This window comes from Pan troglodytes, chromosome 12 (genome assembly GCF_028858775.2).
Source record: "Pan troglodytes isolate AG18354 chromosome 12, NHGRI_mPanTro3-v2.0_pri, whole genome shotgun sequence".
Lineage (NCBI taxonomy): Eukaryota > Metazoa > Chordata > Mammalia > Primates > Hominidae > Pan > Pan troglodytes.
The window spans coordinates 92,219,145-92,238,233 of record NC_072410.2 but is presented as its reverse complement, the minus strand read 5'-3'; the positions used below and the strand labels follow the sequence as shown (position 1 = coordinate 92,238,233).

Here is a 19,089-nt window from a genome sequence, read left to right as displayed (position 1 = left end):
TCTAGAAAATTAAGCAAAGAGAAAAATAAGGTAATTATTAACCAGGGAAAAATGATTTGTGGAGTAAGAAATGTAATTGCTACTACATAATTATACTGTGAATATTTACCTGGCTGTATAATATAAACACTAAATATTGAACTTACCAAGAATTATGATATAACTATATTTGGACCATGGAAGAACATAGTTCTTCTCTCTTTGCTGGGGACAGCAGAAGCACATGTCCCCAAGTGCCCTTTAGATTAGGGCACAACTAACTCTGGCCAGAGAGCAGATGTAATGAGTGTCATTTTGGGGCTACAACAGTGTGACCCTTCAGCCCCCTCTTCCCATGCCTCAGCAACTTGCAAGAGACAGGGATAATTGGAATGCATCCAGTAACCTGGAAATCTCTTCTATGTTCTTTAGGACTCTGACTTCTTAGCTTAGAGAAAAGACGACTAAGAGAAGATTTGACCGCTGTCTAGCTGTCTTTTAATCAGCATTGGTAAGCGTTTTCTGTAGAGGGCCAGGTAGTAAATATTTTAGGCTGTGCAGGCCATATGGTCACTTTCCAAACTACTTAATTCTGTTGTACTGCAAATAAATGAATGAGTATGTGTTCCAATAAAACTTTATTTATGGACATTGAAATTTAAATTTCATAGGACTTTCAGGTGTATAAAATAAAATTATACTTTTGCTTTTTTTCCCTGGCCATTTAAAAAATGTAAAAATCCAGTGAGCCGAGATCGTGCCACTGCACTCCAGCCTGGGCGACAGAGTGAGACTCCGTCTCAAAAAAAAAAAAAAAATGTAAACATCATTCGTAGCTCTCAGGTTGTACAAACACAGGTGGAATGGGTCCATGGGCTGTACTTTGCTGACCCGTGCTTTAATATTTGAAGGATTGTTATCCACAGAAGTTAAAAGCATCATACTGTTTGTTTTTAGAGGACAAACTAAGGAGTGGGAGTCCCAGAGGGATAAACTTCAGCCTCAAATTTCCTTGGGTAATAAGAGCATTTCTACAAATTAGAGCTGCCTGCCAGGAAAAAGGCTGCCTCAAGGCATCTCTGTCCTTGCCGCCCTCACACACAGGTGGGAGGTTGCACTAGATGACCTCTATGCTCCCTTTTAATGGTTACATTACATGGACCTGTAACACAGTTAACATGGGTCATTCTGATAAAACCATTGTAGTGTTTTCCAAAGTACAGTAACTTCCCACCAGTTTTAGGACAGTGCTTTAGAAAAAAGACCAAAATGTTTGTGTGTATTGCCTTAACTATTGTAAATTAAGCATTTATAGTGCGGAGATTTACAGAGACTACTTGCTAACCTAAACGTGCTTGCACACAGCCGTATTTTCTAATTTAAATTCAATCATAATATCCAAACAGCCCTTGCTTAGACCAGCTAAAGGTATAAACTTCATTTTCATCTCATTAGGCCACCTGGAAGCTGCAATCAGTGAGTAGTCTTGACGTCAGTAGTCTGTCTGCTTCATTAAAATGTTAATTTCATGGCTTTAATTCCCTTTGTAGAATGTACCAATGCAGGACACTGTATGCAGATTTATTCTAAAGCAGACCAATTTGCATATTGTTTTTAGTTTATTCAGACTTTCTCTTTGTATTGCTGTTAAGAACTGCTTTAGTGTTTAAGAAAGTGTTCAAACATTTAGATATGTAAGGCAATTTCAGCCTAAAATGAATTTTAAAAGAATTCTGAGAAAGCTTAATTTCTTCATCAGTGACATAATTCTCACTAAGAGTGAAATATACATTTCCTCTCCTACAACTCTGAAGCTGCACCTTTAAAGAAAGAAAGGTATAATAGCAGTTTTAGCAAATGATCAGAATGAATCTAGCACCTAATAGAGAAATGGATGAGCAAATCTTTTATGTCAGTGGTCCCCAACCTTTTTGGCACCAGGCACTGGTTTTGTGGAAGACCATTTGTCCATGGATCGGGGAGGGAGTAGGGGGATGGTTTCGGAATGAAACTGTTCCACCTCAGATCATCAGGCATTAGTTAGATTCTCATAAGGAGCGCAAAACCTAGATCCCTAACTTGCACAGTTCACAGGAGGGTTCTTGCTACCATGAGAATCTAATGCTCCCCACTCCCCCACTCTGTTGATCAGGCAGGAGGCAGAGCGAGGGAAGTAAAGGACCACTTCAAGGAGAACTACAAATCACTGCTCAAGGAAATCAGAGAGGACACAAAGAAATGGAAAAACACTCCATGCTCATGGATTGGAAGAATCAATATCGTGAAATTGGCCATACTGCCCAAAGCAATTTACAGATTCAATGCTATTCCCATTAAACTGCCATTGACATTCTTCATAGACTTAGAAAAAACTCTTTGAAAATTCATATGGAACCAACAAAAAGCCCATATAGCCAAGACAATCTTAAGCAAAAAGAACAAAGCTGGAGGCATCACATTACCTGACTTCAAACTATACTACAGGGCTACAGTAACCAAAATAGCATGGTACTGTTACAAAAACAGACACATAGACCAATGGAACAGAATAGAGAACTCAGAAATAAGTCCGTGCAACTACAGCCATCTGATCTTTGACAAACCTGACAAAAACAAGCAATGGGGAAAGGATTCCCTATTTAATAAATGGTGCTGGGAGAACTGGCTAGCCATATGCAGAAAACTGAAACTGGACCCCTTCCTTACACCTTATGCAAAAATTAACTCAAGATGGATTAAAGACTTAAATGAAAAACCCAAAACTATAAAAACCCTAGAAAAAAATCTAGGCAATACCATTCAGGACATAAGCATGGGCAAAGATTTCATGATGAAGATGACAAAAACAATTGCAACCAAAGCAAAATTGACAAATGGGATCTGATTAAACTAAAGGGCTTCTGCACAGCAAAAGAAACTGTCATCAGAGCAAACAGACATTCTACAGAAAGGGAGAAAATTTTTGCAATCTATCCATCTGACAAAGGTCTAATATTCAGAGTCAACAAGAAACTTAAACAAATTTACAAGAAAAAAAAACAACCCCATTAAAAAAGTGGGCAAGGGACATGAACAGACACTTCTCAAAAGAAGACATTTATATGGCTAATAAACTTATGAAAAAAAGCTCAACATCACTGATCATCAGAGAAATGCAAATCAAAACCACAATGAGATACCATCTCACACCAGTCCAAATGGCAATTATTTAAAAGTCATGAAACAACAGATGCTGGCAAGGCTGTGGAGCGAGAGGAATGCTTTTACATTGTTGGTGGGAATGTATATTAGTTCAACCATTGTGTAGCTGGGACTACAGGCGTCCACTACCACGCCCAGCTAATTTTTTTGTATTTTTAGTAGAGACGGGGTTTCACCATGTTAGCCAGGATGGTCTCGATCTCCTGACCTCATGATCCACCCGCCTCAGCCTCCCAAAGTTCTGGGATTACAGGCATGAGCCACCGTGCCCAGCCAAGGAAATATCTTTATAGATATCTTCTTGTGTACCTGTGTAAGAATTCCTTTGGGATATACAGTCATGCAACACATAATGACGTTCTAGTTAGTTAGTGGCAAACCACATATATGATGGCAGTCTCATAAGATCATAATGGAGCTAGAAAATTCCTATCACCTAGTGACATCATCACATGTTTGTGATGATGCTGATGTAACCCACTATGCTACCAGTTGTGTAAAACAGTAGCACATAAAATTATATACCGTAAGTAATGATAATGACTATGTTACTGATTTACATAGTTACTGTACTATACTTCTTATTGTTATTTGAGTGTATTCCTTCTGCTTATAGTAAAAGCAGTGAAACAGCCCCAGGCAGGTCCTTCAGGAGGTATTCCAGAAGAAGGCATTGCTGTCATAGGACATGACAGCTCCATGCTTGTTATTACCTCTGAAGACCTTGCAGTGGGACAAGATGTGGAGGTGAAGACAGTGATATTGATGACCCTGACCCTGTGTAGGCCTAGGCTTCTGTGTGTGTGTGTGTGTGTGTGTGTGTGTGTCTTAGTTTTTAACAAAGTTTTTTTTAAAAAAGTTTTTATAATTAAAGGTTCTGGAATCAGGATAGAAAGAAAATCTTTTTATACAACTTTACAATAGGTTTGTGTTTTAAGCGAAGTGTTATAAAAGAGTCAAGTTTTAAACATTTAGAAGTTTACTCACACCTGTAATCCCAGCACTTTGGGAACCCAAGGCAGGTGGATCACCTGAGGTCGGGAGTTCAAGACTAGCCTGGCCAACAAGTTGAAACCTTGTCTCTTCTAAAAATACAAAAATTAGCTGGGCATGGTGGCAGGCGCCTGTATTCCCATCTACTTGGGAGGCTGAGGCAGGAGAATAGCTTGAACCCGGGAGGCGGATGTTGCTTGCACTCCAGCCTGGGTGACAGAGTAAGACTCCATCTCAAAAAAAAAAAAAATTATAAGTTTAGAGTAAAAAAGTTACAGTAAGCTAAGGTTAATTTATTATTGATGAAAGTTTTTAAATAAATTTAGTGTAGCCTAAGTGTACAGTGTTTATAAAGTCTACAGTAGTGTACAGTGATGTCCTAGGCCTTCACATTCACTCACCCTCACTCACTGACTCACCCAGAGCAACTTCCAGTCCTGCAAACTCCATTCATGGTAAGTGCCCTTTAGAGGTATACTATTTTTTATCTTTTATACTGTATTTTTACCGTACCTTTTCTATGTTTAGACACACAAATACTTAGCATTATGTTACAATTGCCAACAATATTCAGTACAGTAACATGCTGTACAGGTTTGTAGCCTAGGAGCAACAGGCCATACCATATAGCCTAGGTGGGTCATAGACTATGTACTGTCTACGTTTGTGTGAGTATGCTCTATGATGTTCCCATGGCAAAAAAATTGCCTAAAGACACATCTCTCAGAACATATCCCCGTCAAGTGACACACAGTTGTATGTCCAAGAGTAGAACTGCTGAGTCATAGGGTTTGGTAACCTTAATTTGAACAGCCCCAAATTATACTACATAATAGATGCTCCCCTCTGAACACCCACTGGCAATGCACAAGGGTGCCTGTTTCCTCTCATTCCTGTGAACACTTGGTATTATCCAGCTTTCTACTCTTTGCCAGTCAAATAGGTATATTTTAATTTGGTTTTGTCTGATTACAAAGGATTTTCACATGCCTGATATTTTCTGGGTTTCCTCATCTATTCATTGCCTGTTTATATCTTGTCTGTATTTCTGTTGGGATTACTATAGTGACTTGTTAATTCGCACTAGTTATTATGTTCGAGATATAATCCCTTGTTCAATTTTAGACATTGCAGGTATGTTCTATTTTATTACATATTCATTGAACAGAAATTCCTGGTGTAATCAAATTAAAAAGTTTTTATCTTACGACCTATGCTCTTGGAGTCTGGTTTTTAAAAACCTTTCTTGTTAGTTGGTCTCCATTTTCTTTTGTTAATTGTATAATTATGTTTTACATTTCAGCTTTATCCATCTGGAGTCCTTTACATGTGTTGTTTGGTGTGAGGATCTCGTTTTATTTTTCTCCAACACTGTGTACTTAATCTGTTATTCTCCATTGATTTGTGATGTTACCTTTATCATATATTAAGTCCCCATATATTCATGAGAATGGCTTTGAACTCTATTCTGATACTTGTTTTTCCACAACCACTTGATTCTTTTAGAATGTATTTTCCATAGTGAAGACCCAGTTTCTTCTAAATCTCAAGGAACTAGTTTATGCATGTGTTATACCAGGATAGCCTTTTTGTGTGCATAACTGTTTAGGCATTTCAGCCCACAGTGATCCTGTCCTCCTTTGAACTCAGAGTGTTCATTCTCTACTACACTCACCTCACTTCTCTTAAAATTTTATATTAACTTGTATTCGTTTCCTGTGTTATTACTTAACTTTTCACATGTTTATATCTTGTACTTCAACTAGATTATAAACTTCTAAAAGGCAAGGATTGCTTCCATGTCTTTAAATCTCCCATGGTAGCTGTAGCTAGCACAGGACTTAAAATCATTATCATAAGCATGATTTAGTGAGCAATTACTAAACTCTTTATTGATACTTTTGATGTGATGAATGCATGTCTTAACATAAGCACATAAAGGCAATGACCGATTTTTGAAGGATATAGGACAAATATGCAGTTTCTACATGTACAAATTGAACATAGCCATACCCCCTGCATTTTTTTAATAACTAGACTTTGTCACATATTACTTCCTCTATTTCTTAAAAGGTTTTAGTTTACTAATTTTTTCGTTCCTTCTTTAGTAATTGCATTTTTTTTTTTAGGTTTCCTTAATAAACCCTGTGAAAAGCAATGTGCTAAATAAATTATATGCAGGGCAAAGCAATACATTATAATTAGGATTTCATTATCATTTAATTAGGCATTCCATTATTGAATTGATGCCTCTGGCTTCTCATGGTCTCTGTCTAATCCTGAAACAAATTCTTTTTGTGGACAAATATTAGCCTATAATAATTAGAGTATTCATCTAAGCTAACGCTTTTCATTAAATCTCCTTCTGATTAAGATAGCTCCATAAGTACAGACTGATTTAATTTAATATGATTTATCCACTTGTGTATCAAGTTCTGGTGGAAATTGTTTTTAACACCAGAGGATTGTGAATATTAAGATCATCTTTATATTCACAGATCTCTCAGGTATTTAAGACCTTGTTGTTTGAATAGTTATGTAAGCCTAGGTCTGATGTCACTCTGCTAAATTCAAGAGTATCGCAAGTGCTGTAACAGGCTGTCATTAAAAACAATATGGATTCTGTTTTATATTATAATGTTGGAGCTTAGAGTTAGTACATTCTTGTGTTACTTGGGTTTGGGAATCAATTTTCATTCCAGCTGGTTGGTCCAACACATTTAATGTCTTTTCTGTTTTACCAGAAGTTCAGTGTTATTAAAAACAAGTAAATCATAGATATATATTCTGAATTAGGGCCTCCACGGACATGAATATAACTTTTTAAAAAATTTCTTGGACTTAACTGTTATTATTTCCTCACCTGTTACCATCCTTGTACTTTTCTTCAGTTTTTTAAATGCTGGCCATGTAATAGATACCAAACACTGAGTTTAATTTTGTTTTTTTTTTTCACTTCTTCCTTGATCATCTTTCCCCCAATATTCCTCCCTTAATTTGTTAAATTCTGGCTTCACCACCTGCTCTTCTACTTTTAGCTTTTTTTTTTTTTTTTTCCTATCAGTAGTCAACAGACTCATTAGCATTTTTCTTCTGGCCTTTTTGTCCATTTTTTCTTCTTTTCGGTCCTTTTATAGTCCTTCCTGCTTCATTATATGTGCATGAGAAAGTTTGCATTGCTGTATGTGAACATGATAAAGCTACATGAATTAATTCTATGAAACCAAAGCATATATTCTAATTTGCTGCAACCAAAAATTCCTGAAAATAAACTATATAATTTGTCCTAATTATAATTTAGCTCCAGTTTTAGGAAATCCCAGAGAACAGAGAGTGTGTGTGTATACACTCACACTTTCAGTTGAGGGTGAAAGAGAGTGCCATGAAAGCAAAAGGAAAGGCATTCTAGCATGTGGAACTTTCTGAGGTCCCATTTCCAGCCATATCCTCTTTATTTTCAGGTTTCTCAGAGTTGTTAACTGTTCTCTCTCTCCCCCTGACTCTGCTCTGCCCCATGCGTGCTGTTCTCAGAAGACAGTGGTGTGTATGGTAGGACCCTGAGTCAGTAGGCTGAAGACTTACAGAAAGAAGGTACCTTGGAGTCAGGACTGGAAGCTGAGGGATAACAGGCCAAGTCAGGCTGAGATTCTTAACTGGTCTGGGCTCTGGGCATAGCAGCAAAGAAGAGCTTACTTCATCTGGGTCAGCTGGGGGAAGTGGTTCATGAACCGCTTAGCAGACCACTTGAACTAATAGGAGGAGGATGACGCAGAACTCAAGTGAAGTACTGTGGTCATTTGCAGAAGAGTTTCTCCTGGGAGGAGGTCAGAGTAGAAATGGGCGTATCATGCCCATAAGGCAGCAATTACTGTTTTCAGAGCCGTGTCTGCACTGATGGAAATGCCAGCTCTGTGAAATTTGTTTCAAGCTAGTGGGACTCCCATGTGTCCTATGGATAGAAAGAAAAAAAATAGCACAGTAGAAAATGAAGCTTTCTTTTCTGTGAGGAAAAGACTTTCTGTGAGGAGGTCGGTGGTTCTATTTAAAGACACAGTCTTGAGAGTTGATTAGGAAACAAATACTTCTACAGTAATACCTTAATTAATGAAGAGGCTATATTCGGGAATGTTTAATGAAGTTTCTGTTGTTATCATAGAGAAAATGAAGCAAGCACAGGGGATTGCATTCCAGAATGTCAGGAAAGAATTTCAGTTTAAAAACAACACTATATGTTTAACATCGTCAAATATGCCATAACTAAAGAGTATTTATATCAGGGTTTGAAGGGAGAGGGAGAGAGGAGCATATCAAACTAACATAAGCTCCTTAAACCTATAAAAGGCACCTATCATCATTCAAGAGGTCTCTAGCTTCCTGTCCTTGTGGCGCCCTGTGCCTATTCAGATGTTGGTCATTTAGTGCCCTTGACCTACTGTTAACACCACATACATGTGACCTTGACTTCCCAGTATATCCTCTGAAACATTATTATCTCAGCTTGCCTGACAACTCATGAAGAACCCCAGTGCTTTAACAATAATATAGTGATTGCACAGATAGCGAGTAGCAGAACTACAGAGTATCTAAGGCTTGGCAAAGAATGTCTCATGTCCAGAACAGAAGCACAAATTCCTGTCTGCCTTCTCTGCTATGGTCTGAGGGATCATTAATCACAATTACTTTCCAGCGACAGTCTCTCATAATGCACCTTTCTACTGCAGGCTGTTAGGGAAGGCTCTATTCTTAGGCTCTCTGCCAAGAAGTACCCCAGAGACAGAAGCTCAGCTCAGTTTCCCCTTTTCTGCTTATTCAATTTATATATTTCCTGAGCTCACTGAAGCAGCACAGGAATATACCAATGAATAAAATAAACAAAAATTTAAGTACGTAAAATTTATAGTATGTCAGATGATGGGGCTTACAGAGAAAATAAATCAAGGAAGAGGGAAGACTGAAGTAGGGTAGTCAGGGCTCCCCTGAAAAGAGGAATTTGGGGGAAGAGGATCCCTAGTAGAAGGAACAATAACGTGCCTGAGATGAGAATGTGCCTAGTGTGTTCAAAGAAGAACAAGAGACTCAGTGTGGCTAGACCAGATCAAGTCACATGTGCAGTAGCAGAGAATGAGGGCAGAAAGGTAAATGTTTGCCAGATAGGCCACCATGGGAGTTTGGTATTCTCTCTGAGATGGGCAGCCACTGGGGAGAAGGGGTGAAGGGGGAGGGGTTATAAGATTGTGACTAACATTATTAAAGGATTACTCTGGCTGTAATGTTAAGAAAAATCTGTAGGTCGGGCAGGTGGGCAAACAGAGAAACCAATTAGAAAGGTATTTGTAATAATCCAGGAAAGAGAAGTGGAGAGTGAGGTAAAATTAGTGAGATTGCAAAAAATGGCTGGATTCTAGATATATTTTAAGGTGGAAGCAATAGGATTTTTTGATGGGTCAGGTGTGGAGTATAAGAAAATGAGAGGGAACTAGTGTGACTGCAAGGTTCTTGGCCTCAATTGAAGGAAAGGCAGTTTTGCCTTTTAACTGCAACAAAGACTGTGGTCAGTACAGGTTTTGGGGGAAAGGCCAAAAAGCAGTTCCATTTAAGCCATGTTAAGTTTGAGCTACTTATTAGATATCCATAGGGAGTTATGAAATTAGTAAATATGTGAGTCTAGAAAGGAGAGAAGCAGGAGATACACATTTGGTAGGCATGACCACATATGATATTTAAAGCTGCAAGACTGAAAGAGATCACCTAAGGAATGAGTGTGGATGGAGAAGAGTAAGATCCCAGCCTAGTTAATAGTAGGCAGTACAATATTAGGGATCGGAGAACCAGGCCATCCACAAAGAAGACTTCAGAGTGGCCTGTGAAGTTGGGGAAAAGCCAAGAGAGTAAGGTGACCAGGAAGCCAAGAGGGAGGGAGGCATTGGATTTGGTATATAAAGGTCACCGAGGACAGTTCTGGTGGAATGATGAGGGCAGAAGCTTCATTGGCATGGGTTCAAGAGAGAAATGAAAGAGGATTGAAGACAGTGAGTATAGACAGCTCAGGAAGTTTAGCTGTGTAATGAGCACAGAGATGAGTGGTCACTAGGAGAGGTGAGCCAAGAGGGAATGATGGGAGAAGTTATAATATGTTGATGGTCAAGATAGAATGACTGATTAAAGGGGAATTGCTGGGGCTCTGTTCCTGAGTAGGCAAGAGCAGGTGAGATAGAAGACATAGGTGGAGGGATTGGCCCTAAATACATGCGTGGACAGATCCTCCTTATGAAAAAAAGAAGGCAAAGTGTATGAACTCACACAGTAGTAGGAGAGTATATAGGGTGGTACGAGTTGTGCAAATTTCTTTTGATTGATTTTCTCAGTGAAATAGGATGAGAATGAAGGATAGTGAGGAAGTTATTGGAAGTTTTTGAGAAAAGCAAAGTCATGAAGTCCTCAAATCCAAGCAACTGGGACACAGAATGGACTAAGGAAATATGTATGTTGAGCAGTACTAAGGAGCTGCTTTTGGCCAGTGATCAGGAATTTACCAAGGACTCCCACTAGCCTTCAATCCCTGCCGAAAAACTTAAATACTTCCACCAAAACTTGTGCCTAATAGGCTCAAATAAGTTTCTGGGAGAAAAGAGATACCACATATCAAAAAGTCTTTCGCCATAAGACTTATGTAAATGTGTAAAGTGAAAGGAAATAAAGCCTTAGGAACTGGGCATTCAAATCTAGTTTGGCTTATGCACTTTGAGTCTGTGGTAAGGAATTTATCTGGGAAAGGTACATTATATACTGCAAAAAACACATCAAGAGTACTAAATCAGATTACTTGCCAGTTACGTCTTAAGACTGATTGAATGATCAAGACTTATGACATCTATTCACATTGGAGTATAATCAGTGAATTGATCAGCTTGTGTAAGGGATTGAAATGAGACCCTTGCCTACCTTGGAAATGCGTAGAGGGCACTAGACAGAGGGAGAGTTGTGGTCTCCACTGAGTTAGTCTTCACAGTTTACCCAGGCCAGTTTCATCTATAAGAACTGTGCATGAGTCATTAGAAGCTACTTAAAGGTGATTTTGACACAAGCTGTCACACCATGTGCACAGCTGATAGGGAATGTTGCTGTTGAATTGCAATGGTAAGTGAACGGTTTTTTTGTTGTTGTATTTTAGTTGCTGGTGGAGGGAGTACTTAGCAGGAGAAAGTTGAAATGGATGTTTAAACCAGTTTCCAAATGTGTTGAGTTTCTGAATCATAGTATTGATTAAAAGCAAAAATACATCCTTCAAATCTGAATCAAACAGATTAGATGCCACACTATCATTGTAATATTTGCTCTGAGTTTTACAGGAGAAATTGAAGGGTGCAAGAGTGTGTGTATGTGTTTGTTTTGTTTGATACACCTAAGCCCTGCTACTACTGTAGTAATCTAATAAATTAGAGCTATATACTTCTAAAATATTGATTGCAAGACACATTGTCTGTCACTTTTCTTCTAATATTTTTATTGTTTTCTCTGTGAATTCTAATTGAACTATTTGTAACTGCTTCAGAAATATGTTGATGCAACCTTTTTCCTTTCTAGATAGTAGCAAGAAAACATAGTTATTATTTGTGACCCTGAAGGAAATTAATGTCCTAGAAATTTTTAAATGTCAGCTTGCACTTAAAGTGACCCCTTAATTAGGGAATTATATCTTGCATTAACCAGGAAAGGAAAAAGGATGCAAAATAATAATGAAAAGCTTGTGGGATATGTTAATGCTTATTTGAATGAATAGGAAAACATCCTGTTTCAAATAAAATGCTAATACCAGAAAAAAAATTGAAATCATACATGTGAATAAATTTGTTTCAAACTCTAAATAATGTTTTCTAACATTTTGGTTTGACAGGAATCCACGCAGCCTTTTAGAAAGCTCTGTTTAGACTATAGCACATATTACAGATTTGTGATATCACTTAAATTTTTTTAGGGGAAATATTTGAGATGCCTTAAAAAAACAGCTTTTAGAGGTAGAATTTACTTGCTGTAAAATGTACTCATTTTAAGTGTACAGTTAGATGTGTTTTGTTAAATGTATAGAGCCACATATCTACCCACAGTCAAAATATGAAACATGTCCATCACCCCCAAAGGTTTTCTGTGTACCTCTGCAGTCAGGCCCCTTCCCTGAACGTTGGTCCCTGGAACCCACTAATGTGCTTTCTGTCACCATAGTTTTGCCTTTTCTAGATTTTCATATAAATGGAATTATATAGTATGTGGTCATCTGTGTCTGGTTTAAGTTAGAATAATGCTGTTAAGTTTCATCCATATTGCTGCATGAATCTGTAGTTTATTCCTTTTTATTGCTGATTGGTATTGCATTGTGTGGAATATGCCACAATTTCTTTAACCATTCATGGACTGATAGACACCTGGGTTATTTACAATTTTAGGATATTATGTATAAAATTGCTACAAACATTTTTGTATTAATACAAGAATTTGTATGGGCATATATTTTCTTGGGCACATACCTATGCTGTCATTCTCTGGTTTTCCAGAGTGTGTAGACTGTTTTACATTTCCATTAGTAGTATTTGAGGGTTCCAGTTGTTCACCATCCTGACCAAAACCTGATATTGTTAGCCTTTTTAACCTAGCCATTCTAGTAAATGTATATTAGAATCTTATTGTGGTTTTGGTTTATGTTTCCCTAATAGTAACTGAAGTAACTAAAGTGTTAATTTAAGCATCTTTTCCTGGGCTTATTTATCTTTCATATACCTTCACTGGTGATATGTTAATTCCAATTTTTTATCCAATTTAAAACATTGGGTTGCTTTATTATGGGCTTGCAAGAATGTTTTATATATCTTAGATACAAGTTATTTATAATATATTTGGTTTGCAAACATCTTCCAATCTGTGGCTTGCATTTTTATTTTCTTAATACTGTCTTATGAAGAGTAGATGTGTTTAATTTTGACAAAGTACAATTTTTCAGTTTATGATTTGTGCTCTTCAGTGTCCTATGTAAGAAACTGTTGCCTAGTCCAGGTCACAAAGATTTTCTGTGTTCATCTGTTTCTAGACTCTGTTCTGTTTCGTTGATCTGTATGTCTAACTTTCCTCCAGTACAATATTGTCTCGATTACTGAACCTTTATAGTAAGTCCTGAAATGAGCAGCTAATGCCAAGCCTCCACCTTTTTCTTTTTCAAAATTGTTTTCTTATTCTAGTTCCTTTGCACATCTATATAAAACTTAGAATCAGTTTGTTAATTTATACACAGAAGCAGACTAGTTTTTATTAGGATTACTTTGAATCTGTAGAGCATTTTAGAGAAATGTAATCTTAATAATATTGAATTTTCCAGTCTATGAACATAGTATATCTCCCATTTATATGGGTCTTTCTCTCAGTCATGTTTTATAGTTTGCATTCTTGCACATATTTTATAAAATTTACAAGTGTTTCATAACTTTGATATTGTAAATGGTGTTTTTAAAATTTCAGTGTTCCAAAGAAGGAAACAGCAGACACTGCGGTCTACTTGACAAGGGAGGGTGCGAGGAGGGAGAAGAGATAATAACTATTGGGTACTGGACTTCATACATACCTGGGTGATGAAATAATATTTACAACAAACCCTCATGACGTATGTTTACCTATGTAACAAACCTTCACATGTATACCCAAACCTAAAAGTTAAAAAAAAAAATAAAATTTCAGTGTTCAGTTGTTCATTACTAGTATCCAGAAATAGATTTAATAATGAACTTGTATCCTGTAATCTTGCTAAATCTAGTTACTGGTTCTAGTAGTTTTGTAGACCCCTAAGGATTCTCTACATCATAGTTTGTGAATAAAGAGTTTTACTTTTCCTTTTTAATCTGTATGCCCTTTTTTGTTTTTGCCTTATTGCAGTGATTAGAATCTCTAGTGCCAGGTGTCTGGTAACAAGTGCTATCATGTAGATGGTAACAAGTCTGGTAACAAGTGCTATAATAGAGCTATATGGCTTCTTAATGTTATTTTAGACATGAGGAATTCAGAAGACCAAGAATAGTACACCTAATGACTTGGGTAATTTCTCAAACACATCTTCCTACGTAATCCCTGGTTGAGCATCTCTGCCCTAGTGAGCTGCTAGGAGTAGGAAAAAGGTTGAGAACCACTGGTTTTGATTATACATTAACCTTGTATCTTTATATACTACTTATAGACACTAGAACTAGATAAAAATTTCGCTAGTAATTACAGCCCTGAGTGAATACTGGTGTTGAAAAGATGGTAATATGAAACTTACTTCCCCACATGGCTCTAACACCAAAACCATAGCATTCTCTTTCGGATTCAGGCTCCAGACCACCAGATCCACTTTCCAGCTCACCCTGGCATTAGTCAGTAAACCTCTATAAGGTGTCTGCATTCCTTGCCACCTTCACTTTCCATCTTATCCCACCAATAAAGGTTTTTACAAATATGAAACTTTACAAGATATTCTAGTGCTAATAAAAAAGATACTTTACTCATGCACCTATTTTTAAAAGAATTTCTGGTTGTTTTCCTTGTGAATAAAGGATTGGGATTAACTGAAAAACTGGGCTGAATTAGAGGTCAGGAAGGCCACTATTCAACCCAGCCCAGGTAAATAACTTTGTCATTAATAAGCTGAGCATGCCAAATGCAGCAAGAATTCATTTTGAGTGCTAAACTTAGAAGCCGCCAGGATCTTCAGGCAAAATTGCAGTATCAGCAGAGCTTATCTTTGCCTTCTTCCCTTTAAGTTTTTCCCCCCAATCCTTAGTCATTTCGTGTCCCAGAGTTATCCAGAATCATATCTAGCAAGATTTATCTCCCAGGTTCCAAAGTGGGAATAAACTATTTTCAATGCCCTAAACAAATCTCCTGCTATATGAGCACAAGTTATGGTAGTTAACTGTTATTATTGAGTAATTCACTCTGTCATGTAAGTTAAAATTGTTGTTGCCTTAAATAAATTTTAAAATAATTTTAATAGGCAACATTCATTGATCACTTACTAAGGATAATCTCAATTAATCCTCCCCAAGGTTATGTATGTTTCTCAGGGCCATACATCAGCAAGGAGTGGAATTAAGCAAAAAAAACCTAGGGTTTTATCTGATTCCAGAACCCAGCTCTTGACATGGTCCTCTCTGCTTAGAACTATCCCCATAACCCAGTATTTATTTTCCCAGTGTGGCCTTTCCAGCCCCTGTATGTGATCATAATCTCTTGGAGTGCTTGCTAAAATACAGATTGCCTCATCCCAGCCATACGAACTAAGGGAGAGTCTTTGGGAATGAAGCCCAGAACTCTTCATTTTCAATTCCCCACGTATTCTTAGGCCGCTAGAGTTTGAGAACTACTGTCATATAGCCTCTCTTCCTCAACTAAGGAACAGATCTCTGTAGTTTGTAGTAACTGCTGTAAAATGGCAGCTCCATAGGAACCTATTTTCCATAGGAACCTGCAGTTCACCTGTTCAGACAGATTTAGAAAATTAAAAGTCTCCATTTTGCATATAGCTATTTATAATAGTTGGGTGATCATGCTTCCTTCTTCTCAAAATATGCCACTTTATAATTCAAAACTACAATAAAACTTTAGAAGAAATTTCCTTCCCCAAAAATGAAGACTACGAAAAAAGCAATCCTTGTCATTAGATATTTCTTAATGAATACTATATTAGTTTTCTAGACTGCCATAAAATATTACCACAAACTTCGTGGCTTAAAACAATAAAAAATTCATTTTCTTATAGTTCTGGAGACTAGAAATTCAAAATTAAGATGCTGACAGGTCCACAAACCCCTCCCATGGCTCTAGGGGAGAATCCTTCCTTGCCTTTTCCAGCTTCTATCAACTCCTGGGATACTTTAGCTTGTCACTGCATAACTCCAACCTTTGCCTCTGTCTTCACTATATTTCTATATGTAAAGACTTTTTTTGGATTTAGAGGACACCTGAATCCACGATGATCTCATCTCAATCCTTATCTTAAATCTGCTATGATCCTATTTCCAAGTAAGGTTACATTCTGAAGTTCCGGTGGCCAGGTATCTTGATAGGACACTATTCAACCCACTGAAAGTCCTTATTTACCCCTCATGTATTGTTATTCTCCCTGCTTAAATTTTAGGATCAGTAACTACTCATCCAGATGTTGACTCTCATGTTCTAATTGAATTTAAACAAAAAGTTACTACTACAATGAATGTTTTGATGTTGCTGTGGAGTGAACGTTTGTGTTCCCCCAAAATTCATATATTGAGGCCTCAATCTCCCATGTGACATATTTATTAGAAGGTGGGGCCTTTGGAGGAAAGCCCGTCATGAAAGAGATTAGTGCCCTTACAAGAAGAGATGGGGAAAAAATGGCGGGTAGGAGGCAGAACTAACTCTCAGCTCCGACTTGGATGGACAGAGCAGCCTGTAGAGACTCACATCGTGGGCTTTTGATCCAAGAAATACTGCAGAAACATAAAAGCTGAGAGAATCCACAGACCCTTTGATGGAAGCAGCTTGCTACTGCAGGCTCCGTGAGACAGCCAAAAAACTGTGAGCGACCAAAGTGTGAGAAGGGGAACCTGAAGGTCCAGATCTTGTGAGACAGATTTGACCTTACCTGGAGCTGAGATGAATTTAAGAGAGCCAAGCAAAATACAGGGGTAGAGGAAGCAGTGGGGAGAGCCCTGTGGGTACTGTCATTCCCAGGGAAGCCATTTCTGACTTTGTCTCACAGGGGTCCTTGGGGAGGACTGCCAGTGGAATTGGGGAAAGACCACAGGGAGAAGGAATCTTCCAGCTGAACTTTGTAACAACTTTGATGGAATGTGAAGTTTCCTGGACAGAATCTGGTGAAGATGGTGAACAGGGAGTGCAGATATGATCACAGAAGATGCGGCAGGCTGGGAGGTACAAAACCTGAAAGCCCTGCTTGCTTTCTCAGTGAGGGGGGTTGTAGCCTGGGGCAGGTTCTCAGCCCTGCTCACCGGCTGCCTGGAAATAAACCTGGAGCTATTGAGGGGACATGGCAAGAGTGAGACCAGCCTTTCAGGCTGCATGGGAACTGGGTGAGGCCTGTCACTGTTCCCTGGCGACCTGTGTGACACAGCAGAGGCAGCCATAATCCACCTGAGAACATAAGTCCATTGGCCTGAGAACCACACCCCCATCCCCCACAGCAGCCACAGCAAGCCCTGCCCAAGTAGAGCCTGAGCTCAGACCAGCCTAACCCTGACTTCACTTGATGGTCTTTCTCTGAGACCTGCCCTGATAGCTGAAGACAAAGGACATAAATTTCTTGAGAGCTCTATTGTCTCTCCTACCACCTGAGAAACCCAAATACTTATCCAGACAGCCCTAGGGCAAACTTGTATCCTCCCTATGCCACCACAGCTGACGCTTTCTGGAAAGTGCTACCTCCTGGCTGGAGGTCAGCCAACACAAAAAACAGCACACTAAACAAAACTACAACCAAGGACCCTCACAGAGTCCACTTCACTCCCCCAGTACCTCCACCAGAGCAGGTGCTGGTATCCACAACTGAGACACTTGAAAATGGATTACATCACACAACTCTGCAAACACTCCCCAGTAACCAGCCGGAAGCCTGGTAGCTCCGCTGGATGGCTAGACCCAGAAAAGAAATAACAGTCACTGCAGTTCAGCTCTCAGGAAGCCTCATCTCTAGGGGAAGGGGGAGAGCACCACATCAAGGGAGCACCCCATGGGACAAAAGAATCTGAACAGCAGCTCTTGAGCCCCCAATCTTTCCTCTGGCATAGTCTATCCAAATGAGAAGGAGCCAGAAAAACTATTCTGGTAATATGACAAAAGAAGGTTCTTTAAGAGCCCCAGAAGATCACCTTAGCTCACCAGTAATGGATCAAAACCAAGGCAAAATCTCTGAATTGCCTGTAAAAGAATTCAGAAGGTCGACTATTAAGCTATTCAAGGAGGCACCAGAGAAAGGTGAATACCAATTCAAAGAATTTTTTTTTTTTTTTTTGAGACGGAGTCTCACTCTGTTGCCCAGGCTAGAGTGCAGTGGCGCGCTCTGTGCTCACTGCAAGCTCCGCCTCCTGGGTTCATGCCATTCTCCTGCCTCAGCCTCCCGAGTAGCTGGGACTACAGGCGCCTGCCACCACGCCCAGCTAATTTTTTGTATTTTTTAGTAGAGACAGGGTTTCACCTTATTAGCCAGGATGGTCTCGATCTCCTGACCTTGTGATCCGCCCGCCTTGGCCTCCCGAAGTGCTGGGATTACGGGCATGAGCCACCACACCTGGCCCTAAGAAATTTTTTTAATGTTACAGGATATGGACAGAAAACCATCCACAGAAATAGATAGCATAGATAAAAAACAACTTCTGGAAATGGACACGCTTAGAGAAATGCATAGTACACTGGAAAGTCTCAGCAATAGAATCAAACAGGTAGAAGAAAGAACTTCAGAGCTCAGACAAGGCTTTCGAAATAACCCAGTCCAACAAAGACAAAGGAAAAAGAATGGGGGGAAAAAAACAACAACAAAGCATCCCAGAAGTTTGGGATTATGTTAAACAACAAAACCTAAGAAAAATTGGTTTTCCCAAGGAAGGGAAATCTAAAAGTTTGGAAAACATATTTGAGGGAATAATCAAGGAAAACTTCCCTGGCCTTGCTAGAGATCCAGACATCCAAATACAAAAAGCTCAAAGAACACTTGGGAAATTCATTGCAAAAAGATCATCGCCTAGGCACATAGTCATCAGGTTATCTAAAGTCAAGATGAAGGAAAGAATCTTAAGAGCTGTAAGGCAAACGCATCAGGAAACCAACCTGTAAAAGAAAACCTATCAGATTAACAGCAGATTTCTCACCAGAAACCCAGCAAGCTAAAAGGGATTAGGGTCCCAT

General features: G+C 38.7%; 1 protein-coding gene across 11 annotated transcripts in view; it reads left to right on the top strand.

Moving 5' to 3' along the window:
* LCLAT1 (lysocardiolipin acyltransferase 1) overlaps positions 1-19,089 on the top strand; it is a 195,699-nt gene that overhangs the window by 154,173 nt on the left and 22,437 nt on the right. The window contains exon 7 of one of the 11 annotated variants that reach the window (XM_054677767.2): positions 2,132-5,382. The exons of the other annotated variants lie outside the window; for them this stretch is intronic. Within the exon in view, the coding sequence (XP_054533742.1) occupies positions 2,132-2,316 (185 nt within the window). The 3' untranslated portion in view covers positions 2,317-5,382. Of the gene's footprint in view, positions 1-2,131; positions 5,383-19,089 lie in introns of those variants that run through there. 11 annotated transcript variants of the gene reach the window in all.